Here is a 22,458-nt window from a genome sequence, read left to right as displayed (position 1 = left end):
TGCGTGACGTCCGCAGGCGCCAGGAGAGGTGCAGGGAGGTCAACGCCCTCCGCCTCGGGGCGCCAGACTCTCCACGTCAGGGGCGGGGCCTGTGTCCGAGCTCTACTCCCTACGCCCCGCCTCCACGGGCGCCTCCTCGCGGTCCTTCTGGCGCGTCACGTGACGAGTCGGCGGCGCTGGCGGTTGCTGTCAGCTGATTCCCCCGGTTGGTGGTGCGGCAGCCACGGCGATGGACTTTCTCCTGGGGAACCCGTTCAGCTCTCCGGTGGGACAGCGCATCGGTGAGTCCCCGGAGCTCCGCCGCAGGGCTCTGCGCCCGGCCTCGGTCCCCTCGGGCGCCTCCAGGTCCCAAGTCACCCTCCGGAGGGACGCTGGAAGGGGAACGAGGCTGGTGTGTCGCTCCCGGACCTGTCCCCGCCCAGCTCCCGCCCGCCTTGATTGACAAAAGCCGTAGTCCATTAGGAAGCCTCGGCTTTGTGATGGATGCCTACGGCAGCCAATAGCGACAAGGAAAGGGCGGGTCTGGGGGGGAGCCGAGGCTCAGCCAATGTGCGGCTGCTGGGGTCCCGAATCCAGGGAGAAAGTTTTGGGGGTGGAGGAGTCCTTGGGCCCCTCGCCTGTCTCCCTCGTCGCTCCCCCAGCCCGGGTCGCGCAGCCTGGACTCTTGCCGTCTCCTTCCTGGCTCTCCGGACTCTCCGGACACGGATACCGGAGAAGGGTTAGAAGTCCATTCTCCCACGACCAGGAGACTGGGGCTTGGCGTCTGGGCGAGCAACTTGGCGGGGACGCGGCCAGGCAGCCCTGCTGCGCCCGGGGCCCGGCCAGACGCTGGCAAACTCGGGAGACCAGCAGCAAGGCGACCACACGGTCGCGGACTCCCCGAGCTGGAAGTGATCTCAGGAACCGCCTGATTCCGCCTCCCCCATTTCTCAGTCCTCGGCTGGGTCGGGCACCCTAGCCGGAGGCACAGGCTTACTCAGCCCAGGTCTCCTGACTCTCCTGCGCCCTGTTGACGGCAGACTGACTTCCTAGCTCCGTGACGTTGCCGCCTGTTTCCTCACCTGTACTTAGGGGTATATTAATGGTGCTTCCGTGGGGTTGTTGTAAAAGTTGAACTCGTTAATAATTGTAAAGTACTTAGAACCGTGCCTAGCATATGGTCACTGCTATATAAAAGAAGGTGGTAATATTTGTCATCATTGTTAATGAGATACACCAAGCAAGGATCGGGAATCCCTGGAAATAGGTGGTCCCATAGGTGCTTCTTGTTCCCAATACAGGGAGGAACCCCAGACTCTGGCCCAAACAGCTAGCTCTTCTCCAGGGACAGTCTGGATGTGCCTTCTCGCATCAGGAAACCTGCCAGTCCTGTGAACTTCTTCCTTCATCCTCTTGATGGTCTTTAGCGTTAAGCCTAGCCTGGGGGAAATGGGATGTTTTAGACATTCTTTCTCTTCTTACTGTCCTGGAAGCCAAGCCTCACTTAAGTCAACCCAGCCCTGGCAGTATAATGGGCACCATGGCCGCGTGTGGCTCTTCCCAGGTTTTGTAATCAAATTTCTCCAAGAGGAGGCTGGCAGGCTGGGATTCATTTACATACCAGAAAGCTCCTGGACCCCAGAGAGGAAGCTGTCCTCCCAGGAACAGCCTCCCCGCCCCTGCGGCGCACACCTCCTGGTGAGTCATTGTTTTGGAGCCAGAAAAGCTCTCCTCTCATCTTTATTTCTCCAACAACAGATACCACCACTTTAATCACACGCCAAGTTTGAGGCTTCCTACCTAAAAAAAAAAATCTGACCTTCAACGTTGGCCACATTTTCCTAAAGCCTTCTAGAAACACTCACCTGGGCTCTGGCTTTTAGCGGGTCAGTGAAAGCAGGTTGTCTTCTTATCCGTACGGTTCCCAGCCTGTGGCAAGAAATACTCTGTCCGAAGAGAATACTATGAAATCATAGTATCTTAGAGCCCGGACCAAACCTGGCTACTGGAAAGGTCTTTACCCTAGGCATCTTCTAACTCAGGCTTCTCTTCAGGATTCCCTGGAAGTCTTGTGAAAGACAGGTGGCTGGGGCGCTTGGGGGTCTCAGTCGGTTAAGCATCCGACTTCGGCTTTGGTCATGATCTCACGGTGTGTGAGTTCAAGCCCCGTGTCAGGCTCTGTGCTGACAGCTTGGAGCCTGGAGCCTGCTTCAGATTCTGTCTCCATCTCTCTCTGCCCCTCACCCACTCAAAAATAAACAAACATTTAAAAAAAAGGAAAAAGACAGATGGCTGGGCCCCATCCCAGAGTCTCTGACTCTGTAGGTGTGGGGTGAGCCCTAAGATTTGCATTTCTAACAAATTCCCAGGTGATGCTGATGCCATTGGATTGGAAACCACATTTCGAAAAGCTCCATTCTAGCTCGGCCCCTTCATTTTACACAGAAGGAGACAGAGGCCAGAGAGAAGGCGGAGACGGACTCACCCAGGCCCCCAGTGAATTGGTAGTGAAGCCGTGATGAGCTCCCCAGAACCAGAGAAGCTTGAAGCAAAGCTGAGGAGGCTCTAGAAGTAGAATGAAATGAAAAATAGCTACCATTTGAGCAAACACCTTTAGTCTTCCATAGGTTTCTTTTAGATAAAGTGATGGAAGTACTTCTGATTGGCTGTGATCATCGATGACCTAGTGTCTTAGCCAAAGCCTCGCGTTGAGGCGCCAATTGTCTTAGCGGAGGCCAGGTCCCGGCGCTCATCCCCTGCGTTCAGCGGCACCTGTCTCCTCCGCCCAGACCAGCAGGGCGGAGAAACCTCGTGGGTTCTTTTCCTGAGGGAGGGAGAGAAAGGGCAGGAAAGGGGGCACAGAGAGAGTGAAGACAGCACACGGTTTCCAATCAAGCCTCTCTCTCATTAAGAAAATAATTCCTCTTATATAGGATTTTGGGGCGGGGAACTGACCCGGGTCGGTTGCCAGGTAACAGAGTTAAATGAATATTAGAGAAAGGGGAAGAACCGAAAACTAACTCCAAACTCCAGACACAGCATCAAAGGGAAGCGCGCAGACTAGCGTCTGCAAATGCTGGGGAGGGGAAGCTGAACGCTGCACACCCGAATGCGGTTTGATCTTTTGTGCACCTTGGCCATTCTACGTCTGGCCCAGCATGACCGTCGCCAAAATCTGGACCAGGAAATGACACTCTCCAGCCTCCAGATGCAGATCTTGTTTTTTGGTTGCTCCCTGGAGAGCGATATATCCTTGCCTGAGGCAGCCAAAACTCGGCGCCTCCCGACAACCTAGTATTTCTGGAAACTGCAGGAGTCAAATAATGTCAGAGCTGCTGACTCCACCCCCCTTGCTGCGAGGGAAGCCCTGCAGAATTGGGGTCCTTGAGCACAGTAAGCTCCAGGGGGGCCCATCTGAGGCCATTCAGCTCACCCAGTTGTCCTCCACCCACACACCCTTGTGCTCTCTGCCCCCTTGGCCTGGCATGCCTGCTCCAGCCTTTATCCTGTGGAGCACAGCCTTTGTCACCTCCTCCCTGAAGCCCTCCCTGAGCCCTGCAGATCCAGCCATCGCTTTTGTGCTCTTGCATCAGCCTTGCTCTTCGGGCTTCTTCACGCTCTGCCTCTGGGCTCGGAGCCTCCAGTTCCTCCTGGTTGGGATGGTAGCTACAGCAGCATCCACCTGCCTGGGTGGCTGTGAGACAGGAGCAGGACACTCCCCAGGAGCCGTGTGTGCAGGAACCACCAGAAACATCAGTGCTCCTCATTGTTCTTGTTATTTCCACCCTCGCACACCGATAGACCCCTGTCCCGTTCCGTTAGAAGCTGTGCATGTGCGTCTCCCAGCTAGGCTCAGCCTCCTGAGAGCAGGGACTGTACGTCACTTGTCAGGACCCTCTGCACCTGGCATGGCCCCTGCCCCATTGTAGGAGGGAAGACAGGAGAAAAGGAAAGTGACATTTGGTGAGTGTCATGTGTCAGGGACCATGCTGGTATCCTAGTTATTAATATTCACAGTGACCCTACCAGGTTTTGCTCTTTCCAGTTTTAACCAAAAGTAAGTGAGAGGGGGCGTCTCGTTTCCCCAGGTTTCACAGCTAATCGGGGTGGAGACCTAGACCCAGGTTCCTCTGGCCGAGAGCTCACGTCCTCCCCCACCCCTCACCACACTGTATCTGGCCGATCAGTGTTTATTTGGAATTTACACCGTCCACCCCTCCAGGATCCACAGTTAACTGCTCTACCCACAGATTAGCCTGGATGGTTAGGATGTACAGGTCCTTCGGCCTTGGCTTTCCGTAAGAAGCTTCCCAGGGGCAGCAGCTGTGGCTGAAAGGATCTCAGATACTCAGTACTGGGTGGTGTTGACACGGCCCTCTCCTAGCAAGGATTTCAAAACCCTTTCCAGAATCCTCTGTGGACAGATCTTTTGGGTTGTTTTATAGACAGACGTCAGAAGGCAACCCAAGAAGCCCATTGTCCATTTCGGACTGTCACCTTACCCCTGGCGCACAGAGTCAGAGACCCGGCTGCTCAGAAAGCAAGCTGCAGACAACAGACGCTGTGAATACGGGCAGTCCCTGAGGACCAGCCCCCCGTAGTCGGGGCAGGGGTGCCGGTAACTGGATATGGCAGGAGAGCTCAGAGCCTACGGCCGATCCCCGCAGTGAGCGGGAGAGGGGCAGAAGGCAGGCCAAGCTGCCTTGGCCACGGAGGCCAAGCCAGGAGAGCCACAGGAAGGAATCACAGAGGAGAGACTCCCAAGTGTTAGTTAGAGAAGACCCTTGAGGCCCTCTGGAGTGCCATTCCGGGAGGGAGGAGCTGGAAACCAGCCTGGCCACCGAGTGATGCCGTCTAGGGAACAGCAAGCCTGGACGCGGGAGACCTGGGCCCTGTGCCTCACTACGTCTCGTTCCCTCTCCCCTGCTCGCGGCCTGTCTGTGACATGCCGCCGTCCTCCCTCTGCTTCCCAGAGCACTGCAGGGAAGGCCGGATACAAAAGGGAAGAAAGAGCTGATGGACGGCCTTGAGAGAGTGGTGGATCAGCTCCCCGGGCCCAGAGGGCGGACAGCGGGGTCAGCGGAGCCACGCTCAGTGTCAACACGCGCCACCCTGGCACGTTGCACAGGTGTCCCCTGCTCCCCACCGCTGGACCAGGGCTGAAGGCAGAGGCTGCAGCGGAGGGAGGCTATAAGGAGGATCCCCACACTGGCCGCCGGGGTGGACTAGGGCAGGATTTGCAGACTTTCTGGAAGGGGCCAGAAAGTTCATATTTCCACTTTGGTGGGCCTAAGCCTGCCATGACAACAGCTCAGCTCTGCCATTACAGCATAAAAGCAGCATAGAGCCTGTGCGGGTGAATGGACCCGGTCGTGTTCCAATCAGACTTGATGTATGGGCACCAACATGTAAATTTCATGTAATTGTCACGTCATGAGATAGTGTTCTTCTTTGGATTTGTATTCAACCCTTTGAAAATGTGAAAACCATTCTTAGCTTGTGGGTCGGACAAAAGCAGACTGAACAGGCACGTGGGTTCATAGTTTGCTGACCTCTGCAGAATGATGGAAGGCAGCTTCTTCAGGGTGGGATTTTAGGGAACCCCACGTTTCAGATGCGTAAGGATGCACCAGCCATGGGCCCCCTGAGGCAGAATCCCTACTACGTCCCCCAGTGTGCCGTGGGGAACCCTCCTGCCTTGAACCTCTGGTTCCCTGATTCGGTGCTAGAGCCAGGTTGAGGCTCAAGTCTCTGTCTTGAAGGTAGCAGGGAGTGACGTGTAGAAAGGGCTTCATGTCCAACGGCCGTGGCACATGTAGGAAGGAATCCAGGTTGAGCTCTGGAATTGCACCAGATAGATGGTCTGAGTCGTGGTTCAGCCTCCACCGGCTTTGTTACCTGGAGCAAGTTACATAACCTCTCTGTTCTTCAGTTTCGCATCTGTACAATAAGAACATCAATCGCACATCTCAGTCAGGGCTGCTGTTTGGCCGTGTGGAGAGGTTCCTATGTTGGGAAGCCCTCACCCCACCGCCTGCCAGAGAGTAAGCATCCTTGGCCGCTCGCCACTGTGATTTTTTTTTTTTTTTTTTTTTTTTTACCAGTGTCATCATTGTTGCTGGGGCATGGTCTGAGGTAGTGACAGAGCCAAGCACCCACCCAGGGCTCTGGCTCCAGTGCAGCCTCTGTGTCTCGGCGTCACTGGGCAATGAGCAGCCACCGGCTGGTGAGAGCCACATTGTCAGACAGGTCAGGTTGCAGGCTGTGGGGGAGATCCGATTCGTCCCTGGCAATGAAAGCCTTTGCCTGACCCTACAGATAGAACTGGTGAATAGGTTTTGTTCCCTCACTGAGCTCAAAGAAATAAGAGTAAAGTGCCGGATTTCCGCTCTTCTGGTTTTAGAAGAAGAAACACACACACACACACACACACACACACACACAAAACCCTCAGTGTCTTCTAATTAGCTTGGGGCTGTCACCCCATAGAAAACAGGGAATCGGGACAAGTTAACTCTTTACATCCTTACCAAGGAGGTCTCTGTCAAGGCTCACATTCTTCAGACTTCCCTCCCCTTTATGATTTAGATCTGCCCTGTGCTGCCGCCACCAGCTCCTTTTGCTTTCATAGGGTTTTCCTTTTATGGGCTCACTGTTTTTAATATGACCTCGTCCTGCATAATTTTATTTATGAAATCATGAAGTAATTCACGTTTGTTTTTCTCTACTTCATTAAAGTAAATGTGCATCTCTAAATATGTCTTTAAGTTTGTCCATGAACCCACCTGCTGTGACCCTGCGTCGCACCTTCTGGTGACTCTGGTAACAGCAGGATAGGTCAGAGCTTGGACCCTGCATCAGAAGATCTGGGTTCAGGTGCCAGCTCTGCCCCTTCCTGGCACTTCCTGTGTCCCCCGGGCAAGTGACGGAGTCTCTGAGGGATGCCTGCCTCCATGAACATGGGAAAGACCACTGAAAAGTGCTGTGGAGTGCCAAGCCACTGTGTAAGAGCCATAGAGAGGACATGGGTGGGCTTTGCTCCTGACGGGAAGAAGGTAGACAAGGTAGAGGAGGGAAGGGGAAGGCCAGGGGCAGGGGGGAGAGGGGGAGAGAACAGAGCCCGCCAGGGTGTGTGAGGCTAAAGCCCAGCAGAATTTAAGAACAGAGGAGTCCTCTGTTTGACTGGAACTTGTTTGCACAGAGGCAGTAAAAACCCCAGATGGTTAACTGTACGTATCAACCTGACGGGGCCGTGGCATCCAGACACCTGGGCAAACATCATTCTAGCGGCGCTCGCGCGGCTCAGTCAGTTGAGCGTCTGACTTCAGCTCAGGTCGTGATCTTGCAGTTTGTGCGTTTGAGCCCCATGTTGGGCTCTGTGCTGACAGTGCAGAGCCTGCTTTGGATCGTCTGTCCCCTCCTCTCTGAGCCTCCCCCTGCTTGTACTCTCTCTCTCTCAAAAATAAGTAAACCTTTAAAAAACATTATTTTTTAAAAACCATTATTCTGGATGTTCCTGTAGGTATTTTTTAAATGAGATTGGCAGACTTTGCATAGAACAAATGACTCTCCATATGTGGGTGGGCCTCGTCTAATTAAGTTACAGTTTTAGTAGAAGACTGGCCTCCCGGACGAGGCAATCCCGCCAGAGACAGACTTTGGACCTGAGCCGAATCTGCTCCCTAGGTCTCCTGCCTCCTGGCCCGCCCTGTGGGTGGGTGTCGGACTTGCCAAGCCCCCACATTCACATGAGCCAATCCAATAAAATATATTTCTCTCAACAGATAGACATGAGAGAGAGAGAGAGAGAGAGAGAGAGAGAGAGAGAGAAAGAGACGGACCGAGGGAGGGGGGGAGCGGTATCAGCAGCCCCTTCTCTACTCACAAGCAGGAGAGGAAAGAATGTCACAGGCACCTTGGGCAGTCACGTCAAGCCTCTGCTCTGCTCTCACAACCTTGCTCCCTCCTCCCTGGGCTGTTTTACCAAACCCTCCTTCATGGAACTGAAACTTTCTTCAGTTAGGTACTATAGTTAGTTACATCAACTTTAAAATTGTGGGTTGCAAAAGTAATGCCCTCCATGAAGTATTTTAGAGTTCCTCTTGTGGTCTGTGGTTACAGAATGACAGGGGAGAGGCAGCCAGAGTTTGGTGGAAGGGTGGCTCAACAACTCAGGAAACTGGTGGAACTTTCCATGCTGGGTCGTCAGAGACTTGTTCCTTTGGAACACAGGCCTCAGGACGCTTACCGGCTGGAGGAAAAAATGGCTTCTGTGTGTATGGACTTTAAACAATCTATTTTGTGGAGTGCTTGAAATGTTCAAACATTAATTTGGGGGCTGCTGTTTTTGCAGCCCATAACGTTGGGTTTTGCGTCGCTGTGTGCTGGGTAAGATAAAAGCAGTTGAAATGCATTCTCTCATTTCCTCCTCACACAATCCTGGAAGACGACTGTCATCTTTATCCCCATTCTGCAGGAGAGAAACTGAGGCACAGAGAGTTGAAAGAATTCATTCAGGATGGGGGCGCCTGCCTGGCTCAGTCGATAGAGCATGCAACTCTTTATCTTGGGGTTGTGAGTTCATGCCTCACATTATGGGTAGAGTTTACTTAGATAGATAGATAGATAGATAGATAGATAGATAGATAGATAGGAGGAAAGAAATAGTTGTATTTATTTATTTTGAGAGACAGAGAGCTGAAGTGTGCCCGTGAGTCGGGGAGGGGCAAAGAGGGGGTGGGAGAGAGAATCCCAAGCAGGCTTCTCAAGGTCAACACAGAGCCTGACGCGGGGCTTGAACTCACGAACCATGAGATCATGACCTGAGCCGAAGTCGGACACTGAAGCAGCTGAGCCACCCAGGCGCCCCCCCCTCCAAAAAAACCTTTTTTTTTTTTTTTGTAAAGAATTTATCTATTCAGGGACTCACAGCTAGTGAGTGCTCAAAGTCAAGACTTGATGTGGGATTCGTCTGTGTCCAGATCCCACGTTCCTAATGTTTTCACCTCATTGCTCCTGCTTAGAGTTGAAAGGAGCGTGCTGGGTTTCCTCCTGAGGGAAAAATATCCAGATCCAGATCCATCTGGAACAATTTTGTCCGTAATGGTTCTTCCCACAGTTCCCCACCGCACCTCGAGCGTGTCCCCACGTGGCAGGAAGTGCAGGTGGAGGTGTCACCACTGCCCTGCCTCTCTTGGTGCAGAGGGTGGCAGGGGATGGGGTGGGCGGGAGGGACAGGAGAACCTTCCAAAGCCGCCTGACAGTCCACCTGTGCCTCTGGCCAGAACTGGATCACACGGCCACTTCTGGCTGCAGGGGAGACCAGAAAAGTGAAGTTCTGTGGCCAGTTGAGAGTGAGTGCCTTTGACAAGGACAAATTCCGCAGGAGTCACTCCGAGAGGGTCTTATGTGGTCGCAGATCGCATGAACTCCAGCGTGGTGGGTGAGTGGCTTCCCAGACTGCTTTTCCAGAAGGAGTGCCCAGCTGGCCCACACCCCCAGGGGGTCAGTCAGCACGGCAGAGTCTCTGGAGACCGTGTCCAGAGTGGCCGCAGGAACTGAGGGTTGGTGGGGAGGGCAGATTAAGGTGGGGACATGGTGCTTTCTAAAAATATTCAAAGGACTGCCAAGTGGAGGAAGATAACTACTTAGGAGCGCACCAGCTCCTAAGGGATCAGCAGAGGACGAAGGATAGGAGGGTTTCATGTCCAATAAAGTGTTCAAGGGGCGCCTGGGCGGCTCAGTCGGTTCAGCGTCTGGCTTCGACTCAGGTCGTGATCTCAAGGTTCGTGGGTTCGAGCCCCGCTTCGGGCTCTGTGCTGACAGCTCAGAGCCTGGAGCCTGCTTTGGATTCTGTGTCTCCCTCACCCTGCCCCTCCCCTGCTCACCTTCTGTCTCTCCTTCTCTCTCAAAACAAATAAACATTAAAAAAAATTTTTTAATTAAAGTGTTACAGAAGTTTATGGTCCTGGTAGGTATGACCTCACCCTTCATTCAGTTAGTCATTCAGCAAACACGCACCACAGGTTTATCGGGGCCAGGTCCCATCTGATGTACTGAATTCCGGAGCCATGGAATCTCCACCCCGGAGCTCACAGCCTAACCTAACAGGAGAGACCAACAGAAACAAAGAAGTCAGTTCTGTAGAGTTATTTTCACCGCCCTGCCAAGCAGAACTTGTAGGTGTGGCCCGTGTGAAATGCTGTCGGCCCAGGGAGGGAAAGAGCAGGCCCTCGGTTGGGGGGGGGGGGGGGGGGGTCTGGGCAGGCTCCATGCAGTGACCTGACTTTGATCTGTGGGTTGGGAGCAAAATTTCGGGCAGGCAGGAAGGCAGGAGCACATTCCTGGAGGGAGAGGGCGAGCTCACAGCAGCGAGGCCTGAAGGAGCGGACCCCCAGGGGCACAGGCAGAAGGCCAGGTGTCTCCACCCTGAGCCCCAGGGAGCCCGGTATCTCTGGTCCCACAGCCCTGTGTGATCCGAAGTTGCAGGATAGGTTTGATCAACAATGTCTTTTTTTTTTAATGTTTATTCTATTTTTGAGAGAGAGAGAGTGCAAGCAGGGGAGGGGCAGAGAGAGAGGGAGACACAGAATCCAAAGCAGGCTCCAGGCTCTGAGCTGTCAGCACAGAGCCCGACACGGGGCTCGAACACACGAACCGCGAGATTGTGACCCAAGCCGAAGTCAAACACTTAAGCGATGGAACCACCCAGGCACCCCAACAAATGTCTCTAAACACCCAGGCTTTTTGTTCTGAGCTTGTCACCTGGGCCCAAGCAGCGCAGGCACCACGTTCCCAGAAGAGAGGAGGGGAGGAGCTGCGCTGTGCCTCTGTGTCCCAGAAGGGACGCCTCCCCCCACCACTGCCCAGCAGACACCCCCCTTCTCCCCGGGAACCAAAACAGGGCCACTAGCCCATTTCGGGAGCAGGTGCTCGAGCAGGGAGTGGGCTTGCCACTCTGGGCAGGGAAGGGAGGAATGGCTGCCGGGTGGGCCCTGGCACAGGCCAGTGCCAGCTTTGAGGATGGCCCATCCCAGCCACTGGCGGAGCTCCCTCTGCCCCAGCAGCCTTGCCTCTCCCCTCCAGCTGCCTCACTGCCCCTGGGACCTTCTCCCCAGTGCCCGGGAGTCACCCTGAAGCCCCTCCCCTCTCTTCTTTCCCAACATCCTCAACGGACGACTCATTGATGCACTCATTCTGCAAATGCTGTTCCTCTCCCAAGAACCTCCCTTTTCCACCTGCCCAGCCCAGCCCTCTGTGCTCTGTGCTCAGCTCAGACACCTGGCTGACACTTTCCCTGTTCCCTCTGCAGGTGCTCCCCCGCCCTGCTCCCCACCACCCCGTCTCCTGGCTCTCCCAGCACCCTGAACTGGCCTCAGCCATGCCACTCTGCTCTGAAAATATCTGTCCACCTGCCATCCCTGACTTTAGGACCTCCTGACAGGCAGGGATTCTCTTCTTTGTCTTTGCCTCTTGAGCACCTGCCGAAGGGCTGGACACACAGTAGCTAATGTTGTGGAGGGCAGAGGGGCGGATGCGAGGCAGATGGGCGGGGAGAAGGTGGACAGAAAGCAATTAGAGGAGGGGGGTAATGGGCACAAGGCCGGGGGTGGAGGCAGAGGGCAGGGAGGGAGGGAGCCAGGAGGCGAACAAAGGGCCGGTATTACTTACAGCAAATTCCAAGCATCCTACTACATCACTCATAAATATTTCAATATATCTCCAACGGGCAAGAAATAGGATTCTTACTTAAAAGCAAACAGTCAAACTGTAGCCACAGTGCCATCATATGCTTGAAAAATATATACAGATGTGTGTTTTAAAGTGAGAGTAAAGACTGAAAGGAAGTGCCCACCAGGATCTCTGATTCCTCTGAATGACTTGGTGGGTGATGTTTCCGGTGGAGACACAGCGGTCAGTACAGGTGGTGTAAGAGGAACACGGTTGTCACGCCCTTGCTGGGGTGAGGGCCCCAAAAGAGGGCCTCTGGGGGCCCCTCGGAGCTGACACGCTGTGTCACTGTTGTCTTTATCACGGTCCGCTGACTCCGGTGGCACCCTTCCCCCCTGGGCCTGGGCCCTGGCCTGGGGCGGAACAGGTCTGCCGGGCATCACTGGCCCTGAGGACCATTCCCCCTGCTCCCAAGCTGCACCTCGTTGGATCTGAGACACTGTGGAGTGTGAGAAGAAAAAAGTGCCAGTGGAGCCCTGGCAAGGTCATCATTTGTAAGAGCCACCCCAGTATCAGAGGGGGTCAAAGAGAGGGAAGGGGGAGGGGAGCTCACAATCAGAGAAACACAGCGTGTGATGCCGGGGCAGGTGGGACAGGGGCTCAGCCTTGAACCGGAGCGGCGGTCGGGAGGCCGTTGGCCTGGGACAAGCAGTCAACAAGCCTCTCCTCTCTGTCCCACCAGAGAGTAGGCTCTGGCGAGGGGGTGTGGGTAAAGGTAGCTCCCCAAGAGCTCTGGGTCCACCCTACAGGCTCCTTGAAGAGCCAAGCAGCGTGAGAGGCACTGTGGGTTTGGAGCAGCCCAGCTTGCGTCCCTGCCCCCCCACTTCCGGGAGCTGGAGCTCAGCTGCCCGTGCGCACGGGACGGACTGTGGAGAGACGACCCGAGAGGAGGTGACCCGAGCAGGTTGCACCGGGCTCAGTGAGTGCCAGGCGTTTTGTTACTGTTCTTCATGATGTTACTGTCACCGTGCAGAATGACAGTGCAGGTCACAGTGACACACAGGCCATGCAGTTGGTAAATGTCACCGGGGCAGGGATCAGCTGGTCCATCTCCGCCTGTGCACCGGCACATCCAGATCTCACACCCTGCCCCATCTCAGTGCCCTGTCTCTCGTGGCACGCCCCTCTCCCCTTTGTGCGGGCGATCACGCCTCCCACTGGACTGCTGAGTTCCTAAGCGCTGAGTTGCTGAAGGCAGGACCTGGCTGGCTTTGCTCCCCAGAATCTCCCCAGCACCCGGATGACCACGCTCACTGAGTATGTCCAAGAAGCACATAAGGTCGTGGGTCGTGGTTAAGGGTGTGGATTTGGTAAACAGACCTCTCTGTTTGAATGTCTGCTCTGCAGCATGTAAGCTGTGTGACTGTGGGCAAGTCACTGACCTCTCTGTGCTCCTCAGTTTATTCATCCTCTGTCTTAAGGATTGTGGTGAGAAGGGCCAAGTCCCGTGATTGGTGCTTGCTAAGTGTCCAGTGAGCGTGCTGGTGGCGATGGTTGTCATCGTCATCTGTGACCCAGGTGCCGGCCGAATGTAAGAAAGGCATGCCAGGCAGAAGCCTGGGGACATGCAAGAACAAGGCCCCGGGGGCGGGGGGAGTGCAGCCAATCTTGGCCGAGGTCAGTCCCAGGTGTCCCTCTTGGCCCCTGAAGACTCAGGATTTTGACCCTCAGGCAGTTGGGGGAGGGGGGAGGATCCTGGATAATTTTTAGACAAAAGAAAGTACTGGTCGGATTTGTGTCTGAAGAGACTCGGGTAGAGGTGACGGTCCAGGCTTGGGGGCAGTGACAGGGCCTGAATGAGAGCTGACAATGCAGCCAGGACACTGCGGAGAGGTGCTGAGCAGCAGGAGCTCACAGACACAGCGTGCCAGGTGGTGAGCAGCGGGCTCTCGGCCGCTCCCCGAGGGGCTGGCTTGGTGGCCACTCCTGCCCGCTCTTGGCCCAGGGCACAGTCATGGTGCGCAGCAGTGACCCGTTCCTGCTCTTACTTATGTCGTGCGCGCCTTGTGTGGCTGCGAAGTCTCGGGGCCTGGGAGGCTGGCAGTCTCCTCTCGGTTTCCCAGAGGAGAAAGCAGACTGAGGGCCTGCCGTCCCCACGGTAGGACATGAGGCTGGACGCGTCGCCTCCAAAGCCCTGCCCAGCCTGACTGTGGCTGCCATCCCTCCAGGCCGACTTTCTGGAGCCTTCTGGGAAGGTGGCGTCGGCACCAGGCGTGACGGGGTGGGGAGAGAGAAAGGACAGGCACACGGGGTCCACAGCCATAGCCGCCTGGGGCTGGCAGCCGGGGAGGCTCACGGGGCCTGGGTCCTCAGGAGCCGGGGCAGGAGCAGAGCAGCTCCGAACCTTTAAAGCCGACTGTCGCTCGGGAAGTGGTAGCCACTGCCAGGGCCTGGATCCCCCTTCCTGAAACAGCAAGCCGAGCCATTTCTGTGGTCAGAACCAAAAACAAAACAGATCTCCCCGGGTTCCCGTGGGCTTACATTTCTGCCTTGGATGGGGTACGCCTACCGCCTGGAAAGTCTCGCGGAGGACGTGTGAGAACTCCCTGGTCCGGCAGGCTGCTCCCAGGCCCACAGGGAGGTGGCCGCGAGGCCACAGGCTGGGCCCGTCCTGCCCTGGACACACCTTCCCGCCGAGCTTGCCCGCCTGGACCTTGTGCCTCTCCCCTTCCTCCTCCTCCTCCTCCTCTCCCCGTTGAGGCTGAAACCCCAGCTTTCCAGAAAACTCCATGGTCCGCACGGCTCGGCCCACTGCTGGCCTTGGGCCTGGGGAGCTGCCGCTGTGCTCGGGGCGGCGGGGGGGGGGGGGGGCCTCAGACCTGTGCTCCGGCCCCCGCACCTCCTGATTCCCTGCCCTGCCATGCCCCCCCTCCCCGGCCTCTCAGTGCCCTGCAGTCCCTTTACATTCCAAGATGACCCTAATCCCTTCTAAGACCATGATGCCCCTCCCCCAGGAGAAGAGAGGCGCCCCTCATTTTCAGGGGTCCCTGGGAGGCCTAGCTGGGCAGGCACTGACAGGCCTGCTGATGGAGCCAGGGATTGGGAGGAGGGAGGAGGGGTAGCTTCTGGGGAGGCGGAGCTCCCTGGCCCCTAGAGACCACTGTGTGACCTGCCGGTCACTTAGATGAGGGCAGTGACATGACACACACCTCAGCGGAGTGGGGGGTTCCACCGCGTGCTTTGCATGGACAGCTCGCGACGTGTGACATTTCAGGGACTGTGACTCGAGAGGCTTGTGGCTGAGGAGGGACACGTGGGCCAGGCTGAGGGCTGGGCAGCCTTCGGGCACAGGATGGACACAGTCTTCCAAGTTTCAGAAGGTTCACTCTGAGGCAGCAAGGGGCACGCAGGGGGAGGAGCCAGGTAGGAGGGGCCGGCGCAGTGGCTGGCCAGGCAGAGGCGGATGGCAAGGTGACAAGGGGTCAGGTAGGATAGAGGGCCCAGGGCTCGAGTTGGCAGAGCTCTGTGGCCAGACGCCGGGGAGGACTAATCCTCTGGCCCGTGTGGCTGAGAGTTGCTGAGGTGCAGTTTCTGGAAGGTTCCACGTGTTTTTAATTAGCCACAAACCCCCAGAGCCTCCAAAGTGGAGCCTGGCCCCCTCGGCCCAGCTCTCTCTAGTAAGTGTATGAGGCCCCAAGGGTGGGGCTCGTGACGCAGAGAAGCCACACTTGGGACTTCACTGTGGGATGAATGAGCCCGCCCCTCAGCTCTCTGAGAGGATGCCGTCCTCACTCCCCCAGCCCTGCTGCCGGGTCCCTACCTGGGGGACCCTGCTGCCTGGCTCCTGCCCAGAGTAGTTACCCTCATGCCCATCTGGTGGCCACAGGACCTAAGGCCATACCCACGATGGAACTGAGCTGAGGCCAACCTCAAAACCAACGTCACACAAGCCACAGTGTTAGGGAGCTGACTGCCAGCCCGGCCAGGGCACTGTCCTGCAGGGTGGGCCCTCCTGGCTAGCAGAGGGCCCTGCCCGGTCACGGGGCCTGGGCGTAGAGTGCACCCCAGCCCCTCTGGGCACCTTGAGGTGGGGACCGCATCTGTCTGGTCCACCAGTGCCTCCATCCCCGGTGCCTGGCACATGACTGTATAGCAGGTGAAGGGTCACCAGGCCGCCCTGGGCCTCAGCTCTCTGTGTGAACAGCGAGAGAGCCCATGCGCAGGACAGCTGCACAGTCAGTGGATCAAGAGCCTCGTGCACTCGCTCCCTCAGGTGCTGTTGGTGCACGACAGGTGCACCGTGCCAGCCGGGGCCGGACCTGGAGCTGGAGGAGAGGGCCGTGGCAGAGGGGGATCTGGATCATGCCCAATGTGGGGACACCAAGCGTCTTACTCCCTAACCTTGTAACACTGACCGGTCCTGTCCCTGTCATCCTAGGGTACACTTGCTAACCAGGAGTGATTTGCGTGATCGGGCATTGGCCCCAAAAACACAGGGGACCAGACTGTCTCTCTGCACTGCGGTGGAGCTTATTTAAGAACTGGGCTGCGTGAGGCTGGCTTCTAGAAGAGTACAGAGGGGAGTGACCCTGGCGCTGAGGGTAAGCCCTCAGAATCAGCACAACCTAAACTGGGTAGAGGTAACTACACAGTGTTTTGGACGTGCTAAATGCTACTGAATTGTGCACTTTAACACGGCTGATTTCACGTTATGCGATCTTCACCTCAATTTAAAAATAAAAGTACTTGGGGCACCTGGGTGACTCAGTCGGTTGAGCTCTTGATTTCAGCTTTGGTTGTGATCCCCAGGGTTGTGGGATCCAGCCCTGCATCAGTCATGGGATCGAGCATGGAGCCTACTTAAGATTCTCTCTCTCTCTCTCTCTCTCTCTCTCTCTCTCTCTCTCTCTCTCTCTCTCAGGGCATTTGGGTGGCTTAGTTGGTTAAGCATCTGACTTCAGCTCAGGTCATGGTCTCACAGGTCATGAGTTTGAGCCCCACATCTTCTTGTCTGCTGTCAGCACAGAGCCTGCTTCAGGTCCTCTGTCCCCCTCTCTCTCTCTGCCCCTCCCCTGCGCTCTCTCTCTCTCTCTCTCTCTCTCTCTCTCTTAAAAATAAACATTATAAAAAAGAAAATAAGGAGCACCTGGGTGGCTCAGTCAGTTAAGCATCGAACCTCAGGTCAGGTTATGATCTCACAGCTCATGAGTTCGAGCCCCACATCAGGCTCTGTGCTGACAGCTCGGAGCCTGGAGCCTGCTTCAGATTGTGTCTCCCTCTGTCTCTGCCCCTGTCCTGCTCATGGCTCTGTTTCTTTCTGTCTTTCAAAAATAAATAAACATTTAAAAAATTTAATAAATAAATAAAAAGATTCTCTGTTCCTCTCCTCCTCTAAAAATAAGATAAATCTTTAAAAAAATAAAAGTAACAGAACTGCTGCCACTCACTGCACACCTGTTCTGTGGCAAGAGCCGTACCGGGCAGGTCTGCGGGGCAGCTGGTGTCCGCCCCGTCTCCAGACTAAACCGGCTCAGAGCGGGAGGCTGGGCCACCTGCTGGTAATAAAGTTGAGATTTAAACTACACTGGGTCCTTTGCTTCAAAGGTGCCTCTGGGAGGTACGTGCAGGTGGCTCAGTTGGGTAAGCGTCTGACCCGGGCTCAGGTCATGATCTCACGGTTCGTGGGTTCGAGCCCTGTGTTGGGCTCGTGCCGACAGTGGAGCCTGCTTGGGATTCTGTCTGTCTCCCTCCCTGTAACCCCCCTCCTCTCAAAATAAACCAAAAACATTCTCTGGGAGGTTTGAGAGGAGACTGATTACAGTAGGGCCCCTGGGAAGTGGGGCTGGGGAGGCGGGTGGATTTACCTTCCATCGTGCGCCGCGTTGGACACTTTCATGTTTTGAACCACGTGACCGGTCAAAAGATACCAACTCAAAAGATAACAGAAAGTCAAGGAGTATTTTATTTGCAAAAATAGAACACTGTCTCCATAGTTTCACGTCAGAAACCAGCCCACCGAATTCCTGTCCCCACTCCTCCGGTTGGTAGGTGGAGCCGGGCCTCCTCGCCCGCCAGAGGACGCTGACGCTCCTGGCCTCACGTGGCTACTTAAGAATTAAGTGGCATCACGAAAGGACAAATACTGTATGGCTCAGAATCGTGAGGACAGTGCAGTGGTGGCTGCCGGAGGGGGGACTGGGGAGGTAGAGTTTCAGATTTGCAGGACGGAAAGAGTGGTGGGGACGGCCATACCACACTGTGAGTGTGTTTGATGCCGCTGAACTATATGCTTAAAAGTGGCTAAGATGGCAAATGTTACGTGTATTTGAACACATTTTTTAAAAGAAAAAATAATGCAGGGGCGCCTGAGTGGCTCAGTCGGTTCGGCGGCCAGCCCTTGGTTTCGGCTCAGGTCATGATCTCGTGATTTGTTGGGTTTGAGCCCCGCATCAGGCTCCGTGCTGAGAGTGTGAAGCCTGCTTGGGATTGATCCTCTCTCCACCCCTCCATCCCACATCTCTCTCACCCTCAAAATAAATAAGTAAAACTTAAAAAGATACTTTGAAAATACTAATACAAGGTACAGCCGAAAACCACAGAAGTTAAATGACAAAATGGAACAAGGTAGGTAACAGTTTGCATGCCGCCTGGTCCTGCTCGGGCACCCAGCAAGTGTCCATCGTCGACCTCCCCTCCGGCCCTTCCTGCCCCACACCACACACCTGCACGCGGCTCTCCACGTCTGTCTGTCCGTCCCTGTGACTTGTGGTTTCCCCTCCACAGAGAAGGCTACAGATGGCTCCCTGCAGAGCGAGGACTGGGCCCTCAACATGGAGATCTGTGACATCATCAACGAGACAGAGGAAGGGTGAGGCTCTGCAGGGGAGGGGGGAGGGGGGGCGGGGTTGGCCGGCCGCAGTGCAGCCCGCCTCCTACACAGACCCTCTCCTGCTCCCGCCCCTCCTGGAGTGCAAAAGGAGACCCTCGTGTGGTCCTCAGTGCCAGGAGGGCTCCAGAGCTCCTGCGAGTCCCACCCAGGAATGTGGCATTTTCAGTATCTTAGAACGAAGATTCCATCCAATGCTGTCCTGAGATGGACAAGGCGCCCAGAGAGGCCCCTGGGGGGACCGCCAGCCCACACAGCCTCTCTCAGGTCACAGCCTGGCCAGCTGGACCTCTTAGGACATCACCTGGGCCACATCCTCGTGGGACGCGGCCAGCTGGTGGCTCCCAGCACTGGGACATGGCCCTAAGCACTGTTCTGCATCGTATGGGCCGGGATGGGCAGGGAGACTCCCAGCTTCCTCTGTGAGCGAGGACAGACTTTCATTTCCTTAAGATTTGGGACCAGCAGGGAAGGGGGTCAGAGGGGTCAGGGGATACAGAGAAGGCAGGGACAGTGAAGCAGAACTGAGAGTCCATCGTCACCAGCCTGTGCCAAGCATTTCTAGTACACAGGTCCCTCCAGGACCCGTGCCGTGGAGGAGGCATCGTGGTCTGGGCTCCTGGTCCCTGACCCGCTGTGTGACCTGGGGCACATCCCTGTACCCCCTAGGCCTTTGTCATCAGAGGTAAAGCTCTTTAAGGTTCTCCCAGCAGTAAGCTCAAAGTCCTAAGGGGAGCAGAGAGGAAAAGCAGGGCCACTGTCCTTGTCAGGAAGACCCAGGAAGGGTGGGAAGAGGCGGACGACCACAGTCATCGGGAAGCACGGCCTGGCAAGACCTTTGTTCTGAAAAGTCAGAATCAACAGCTAGAGCAGGACCCCGTTTCCCTCCCCATTTCTCACTGGGATAATCCAGTTGGTCTGCAGGGTCCCTCTCAGCCAGGTGGTCCCTTTGAGGGGAACGTGGGCCCAGGCACGGAGCCCCCAGCACAGCACACAGTGGCCACAGGCACCTTCCAGCACCCCAAGTGGTGGACAGGCGGCAGCGGCAGGGCCACCCAGATAAAAGATGGGGGGTGGACATGCTCACAGAGCCCCTCAGAGGGCCTGGGGCTTCACAGACCTCCCTGGAAAAGCAAGTCCCCATCCCCCATGTAATCGTGGGCGGAGCTGCGGCCCATGCCTGCCCAGGTTCAAGTGCGTGTGCTATTGGCTCAAGTACTTCCTGTGTTCCAGACACTGCAGAAGGCCTTTGGGACCCAGCAGCAAGCAGAGCAGATGTGACCCTTGGCCTTGAGTCTCTGGTCTAGGTCTAACCACCCCCCCCCCCCATGGGTTGTGGCCTCCTTCCGTCCACTGTGGGCTCCTAGCCAGGTACTGGGCACGACAGGCCCACAGCCATGGCACACAAGCCTGGACTTCTGATTCCTAGTGCTGTGCCCTCTCTCTGGGCCACTCTGTGAAATGTGGAGACAAGTCCCTTTAGAGGGTGAGGGGCTGCCCCGGGGCATTGGTTGAAAACTATCCTCACCCTTCTCGGACAGAGGCCCACCCTGCCCATATATGGTCCCTCACCCCAGGTGTCCCAACCTTGACTGCCTCCATGGCTCCTCCCCATCCTGCCTGCCACCTTTGCTCATGTCCAGGGACCTGTGTCGGGGTTCCTGACTTGCCTGACCCGCCCTTTACGGGGTCTGTCTGAGCACTGAACAGACAGATGTCTGGCAGACAGGACAGGCCCCGGAGGCCACTCCCAACCTAGGAAATGTCGCTCGTGCTCCCGTAGCGTACCGGGCACTGGGGAAGCCGAGCGTCAAGAGAGGACACCATGCCTGCCCTCGGAGTGGGGGGCGTCTTCTTTAGCCAGGGAGCCCTGGGTGGGTGCCGTGTGGCAGTGCATACCAGCGAGATGGGGGACCGGGACAGAGTTGTGGGCAAGGCAGATTTTAGCTCTGCCTTTACCAGGTGGACGTAGGAGTTGGGGGCCACAAAGGCTTTTAGGCCAGGGCAGTCGGGGCAGCACTGATTGACCTGCACAGTGCTGAGGGGCAGGATGCAGGGGTGAGGCGGTGTGGGTGGGCTCGGTGACAGAAGGGGCAGCGAGGGCAGGCCGCGGCCAAGGCCTTCCGAGCTCCCCCTGCACTTAGTGTATCCACCCTCTCTGCCCTGCGGGCTGGGCCTCTTCAGCCTCTCCCTCCGCCTCCCCGCAGGGCCTCCAGCCTCTGCCTGAACTGCTTTCTTCCCGCCTCCCCTCAGCTGGCTCCATCTCGTCCTTCATGCCCGGCCGTGATGCCACCTCAGAGAGGACTCCCCTGACACCCCTCTCTGACTCCCTTCTTTCCCACAGCGATGTGGGTCTCCCCAGTCACATGGTCCTTAAGAGCAGCCCCGTGTGTTCACCAGTGTGTACCCAGCACCCAGCATGGCGCCGGGCACGTGTGACCACTTAGTGAGACCTGAGTGGAAGGGTGGATGGAGAGGGGAAGTGGCCAGGATGAGGCCCTGGGACTCGGTGCCTATTTTTAAACCCCAGTGTGTATCAGGAACCCTGGGGGGTGTTATGAGCGCACAGATCTGGGAGGGCTTGGTTCAGGGATCTAGGGTGGGAGCCCCAGGTTTTGCATTTTTAACAAACCCTCAGACCTCCCCCAAGAGGATTCTGGTGCAAGAGGTCCGGAGAATCTCTGTCAAGTATTCACGGCCTACTGAGGACTTAGGCTTAGGCGGGGCAGACAGTTTGTGTTGTGATTAGAACCTGTATGTTCATCAGGAAACAGACCCAGGAAAGACCAATGAATGGCTGGCTGGATGGGATGAGATAGGATGGATGGATGGATGGATGGATGGGAGGGAGGGAGAAAGGGAGGGAGGGATGGGTGGGTGGATGGGAGGGAGGGAGGGATGGATGGATGGAGGGAGGGGAGGGATGGATGGGAGGGAGGGATGGAGGGATGGATGGATGGAACCAGCCCTGGTTTCCAGGGCTTCCTGATCTTAGGTAGGCAGCCCCACATGTTGAATAAGAAGGTTCCGTTCCTCAGCGCATCCTTCCTTTTGTCCTTCTGCCCAGGCCCAAAGATGCCTTCCGAGCAGTGAAGAAGAGAATCATAGGGAATAAGAACTTCCACGAGGTGATGCTGGCTCTCACGGTGAGTGCCCCACCCATCCGTCTGTCCATCCATGGTAGAACCACACCTCCCCCCGGCCTAGCAGGACTCCCAGCCACCCTGGGGCTCCTCTTCCAGGCGTTGAGAAGGAAAGGTCTGTGGGCAAAGCGCTGTCCTGTCCACAGTGCTGGCAGACATGGAGTGGCCATCTGGCAAAGTTCTCTCCCAGCTTCCTGGTATGGGGAGCAGACACCCTGAGGCCCACATCCCTCCAGAACCAGTCATGGAGAGCTCGTGCCAAAGGACCTGTTGGGTGACACAGAAGCTCAGTTCAGTGAACCCAGACCTCAGCAGGACGGAAAGCCTGGCTGGCCACACTGGGTACTGACTGGCACCTGGATGCCCTGGAAAATGCACATAAAATAAGTGCCAGTGGCTGAGGACAAGCCAGGCGAGAGGGGGCATCCTGGCTGTCGGAGGGGTTTACTGTGAGTAGAGACAGAGTGCTCTGTCCCCGCCTCCCCAGCAGCACTTTCATCAGGTGAATCCGGCTAAACTGAGGCACAGGGCACCTCCTGCCAGGAAGGGAGAACAGGAAATGACGGGGAGGGAAGCTCAGCGCCCTGTCCTGGGCTGCAGGGTCACCTTGTGATTATGGGGGTTCGCTGTGGTTTCCACTTGGAGAGCCACCCTCCCTCTGGGCCGTGTGCAGCTCGGAAACTGCTTCAGGACAGGCTTCTGTGGGCACGGGGGCCACTCAGCGAGGGGCCACTGGTGGGCACACCAGCCCCCGAGTCTGTGTTCCAGGGCTCACTTGAG

The 22,458-nt window shown here is 56.4% G+C and overlaps 1 protein-coding gene across 2 annotated transcripts in view; it reads left to right on the top strand.

Moving 5' to 3' along the window:
- Nucleotides 1-32: 32 nt before the first annotated feature.
- The window catches only part of TOM1 (target of myb1 membrane trafficking protein), a 39,350-nt gene continuing 16,924 nt past the window's right edge, over nucleotides 33-22,458 (top strand). The window contains exons 1-4 of one of the 2 annotated variants that reach the window (XM_029953784.1): nucleotides 33-281; nucleotides 16,088-16,250; nucleotides 18,433-18,517; nucleotides 21,603-21,681. In XM_029953784.1, the coding sequence (XP_029809644.1) occupies nucleotides 18,480-18,517; nucleotides 21,603-21,681 (117 nt within the window). In that variant the 5' untranslated portion in view covers nucleotides 33-281; nucleotides 16,088-16,250; nucleotides 18,433-18,479. The remainder of the gene's footprint in view (nucleotides 282-16,087; nucleotides 16,251-18,432; nucleotides 18,518-21,602; nucleotides 21,682-22,458) is intronic. The other variant, XM_029953783.1, reaches the window with a different exon arrangement.

The sequence above is a fragment of the Suricata suricatta genome, chromosome 10 (assembly GCF_006229205.1).
Source record: "Suricata suricatta isolate VVHF042 chromosome 10, meerkat_22Aug2017_6uvM2_HiC, whole genome shotgun sequence".
In the NCBI taxonomy this organism is placed as follows: Eukaryota; Metazoa; Chordata; class Mammalia; order Carnivora; family Herpestidae; genus Suricata; species Suricata suricatta.
The sequence above is the reverse complement of the archived record's forward strand: the minus strand, read 5'-3'. Positions and strand labels throughout refer to the sequence as shown.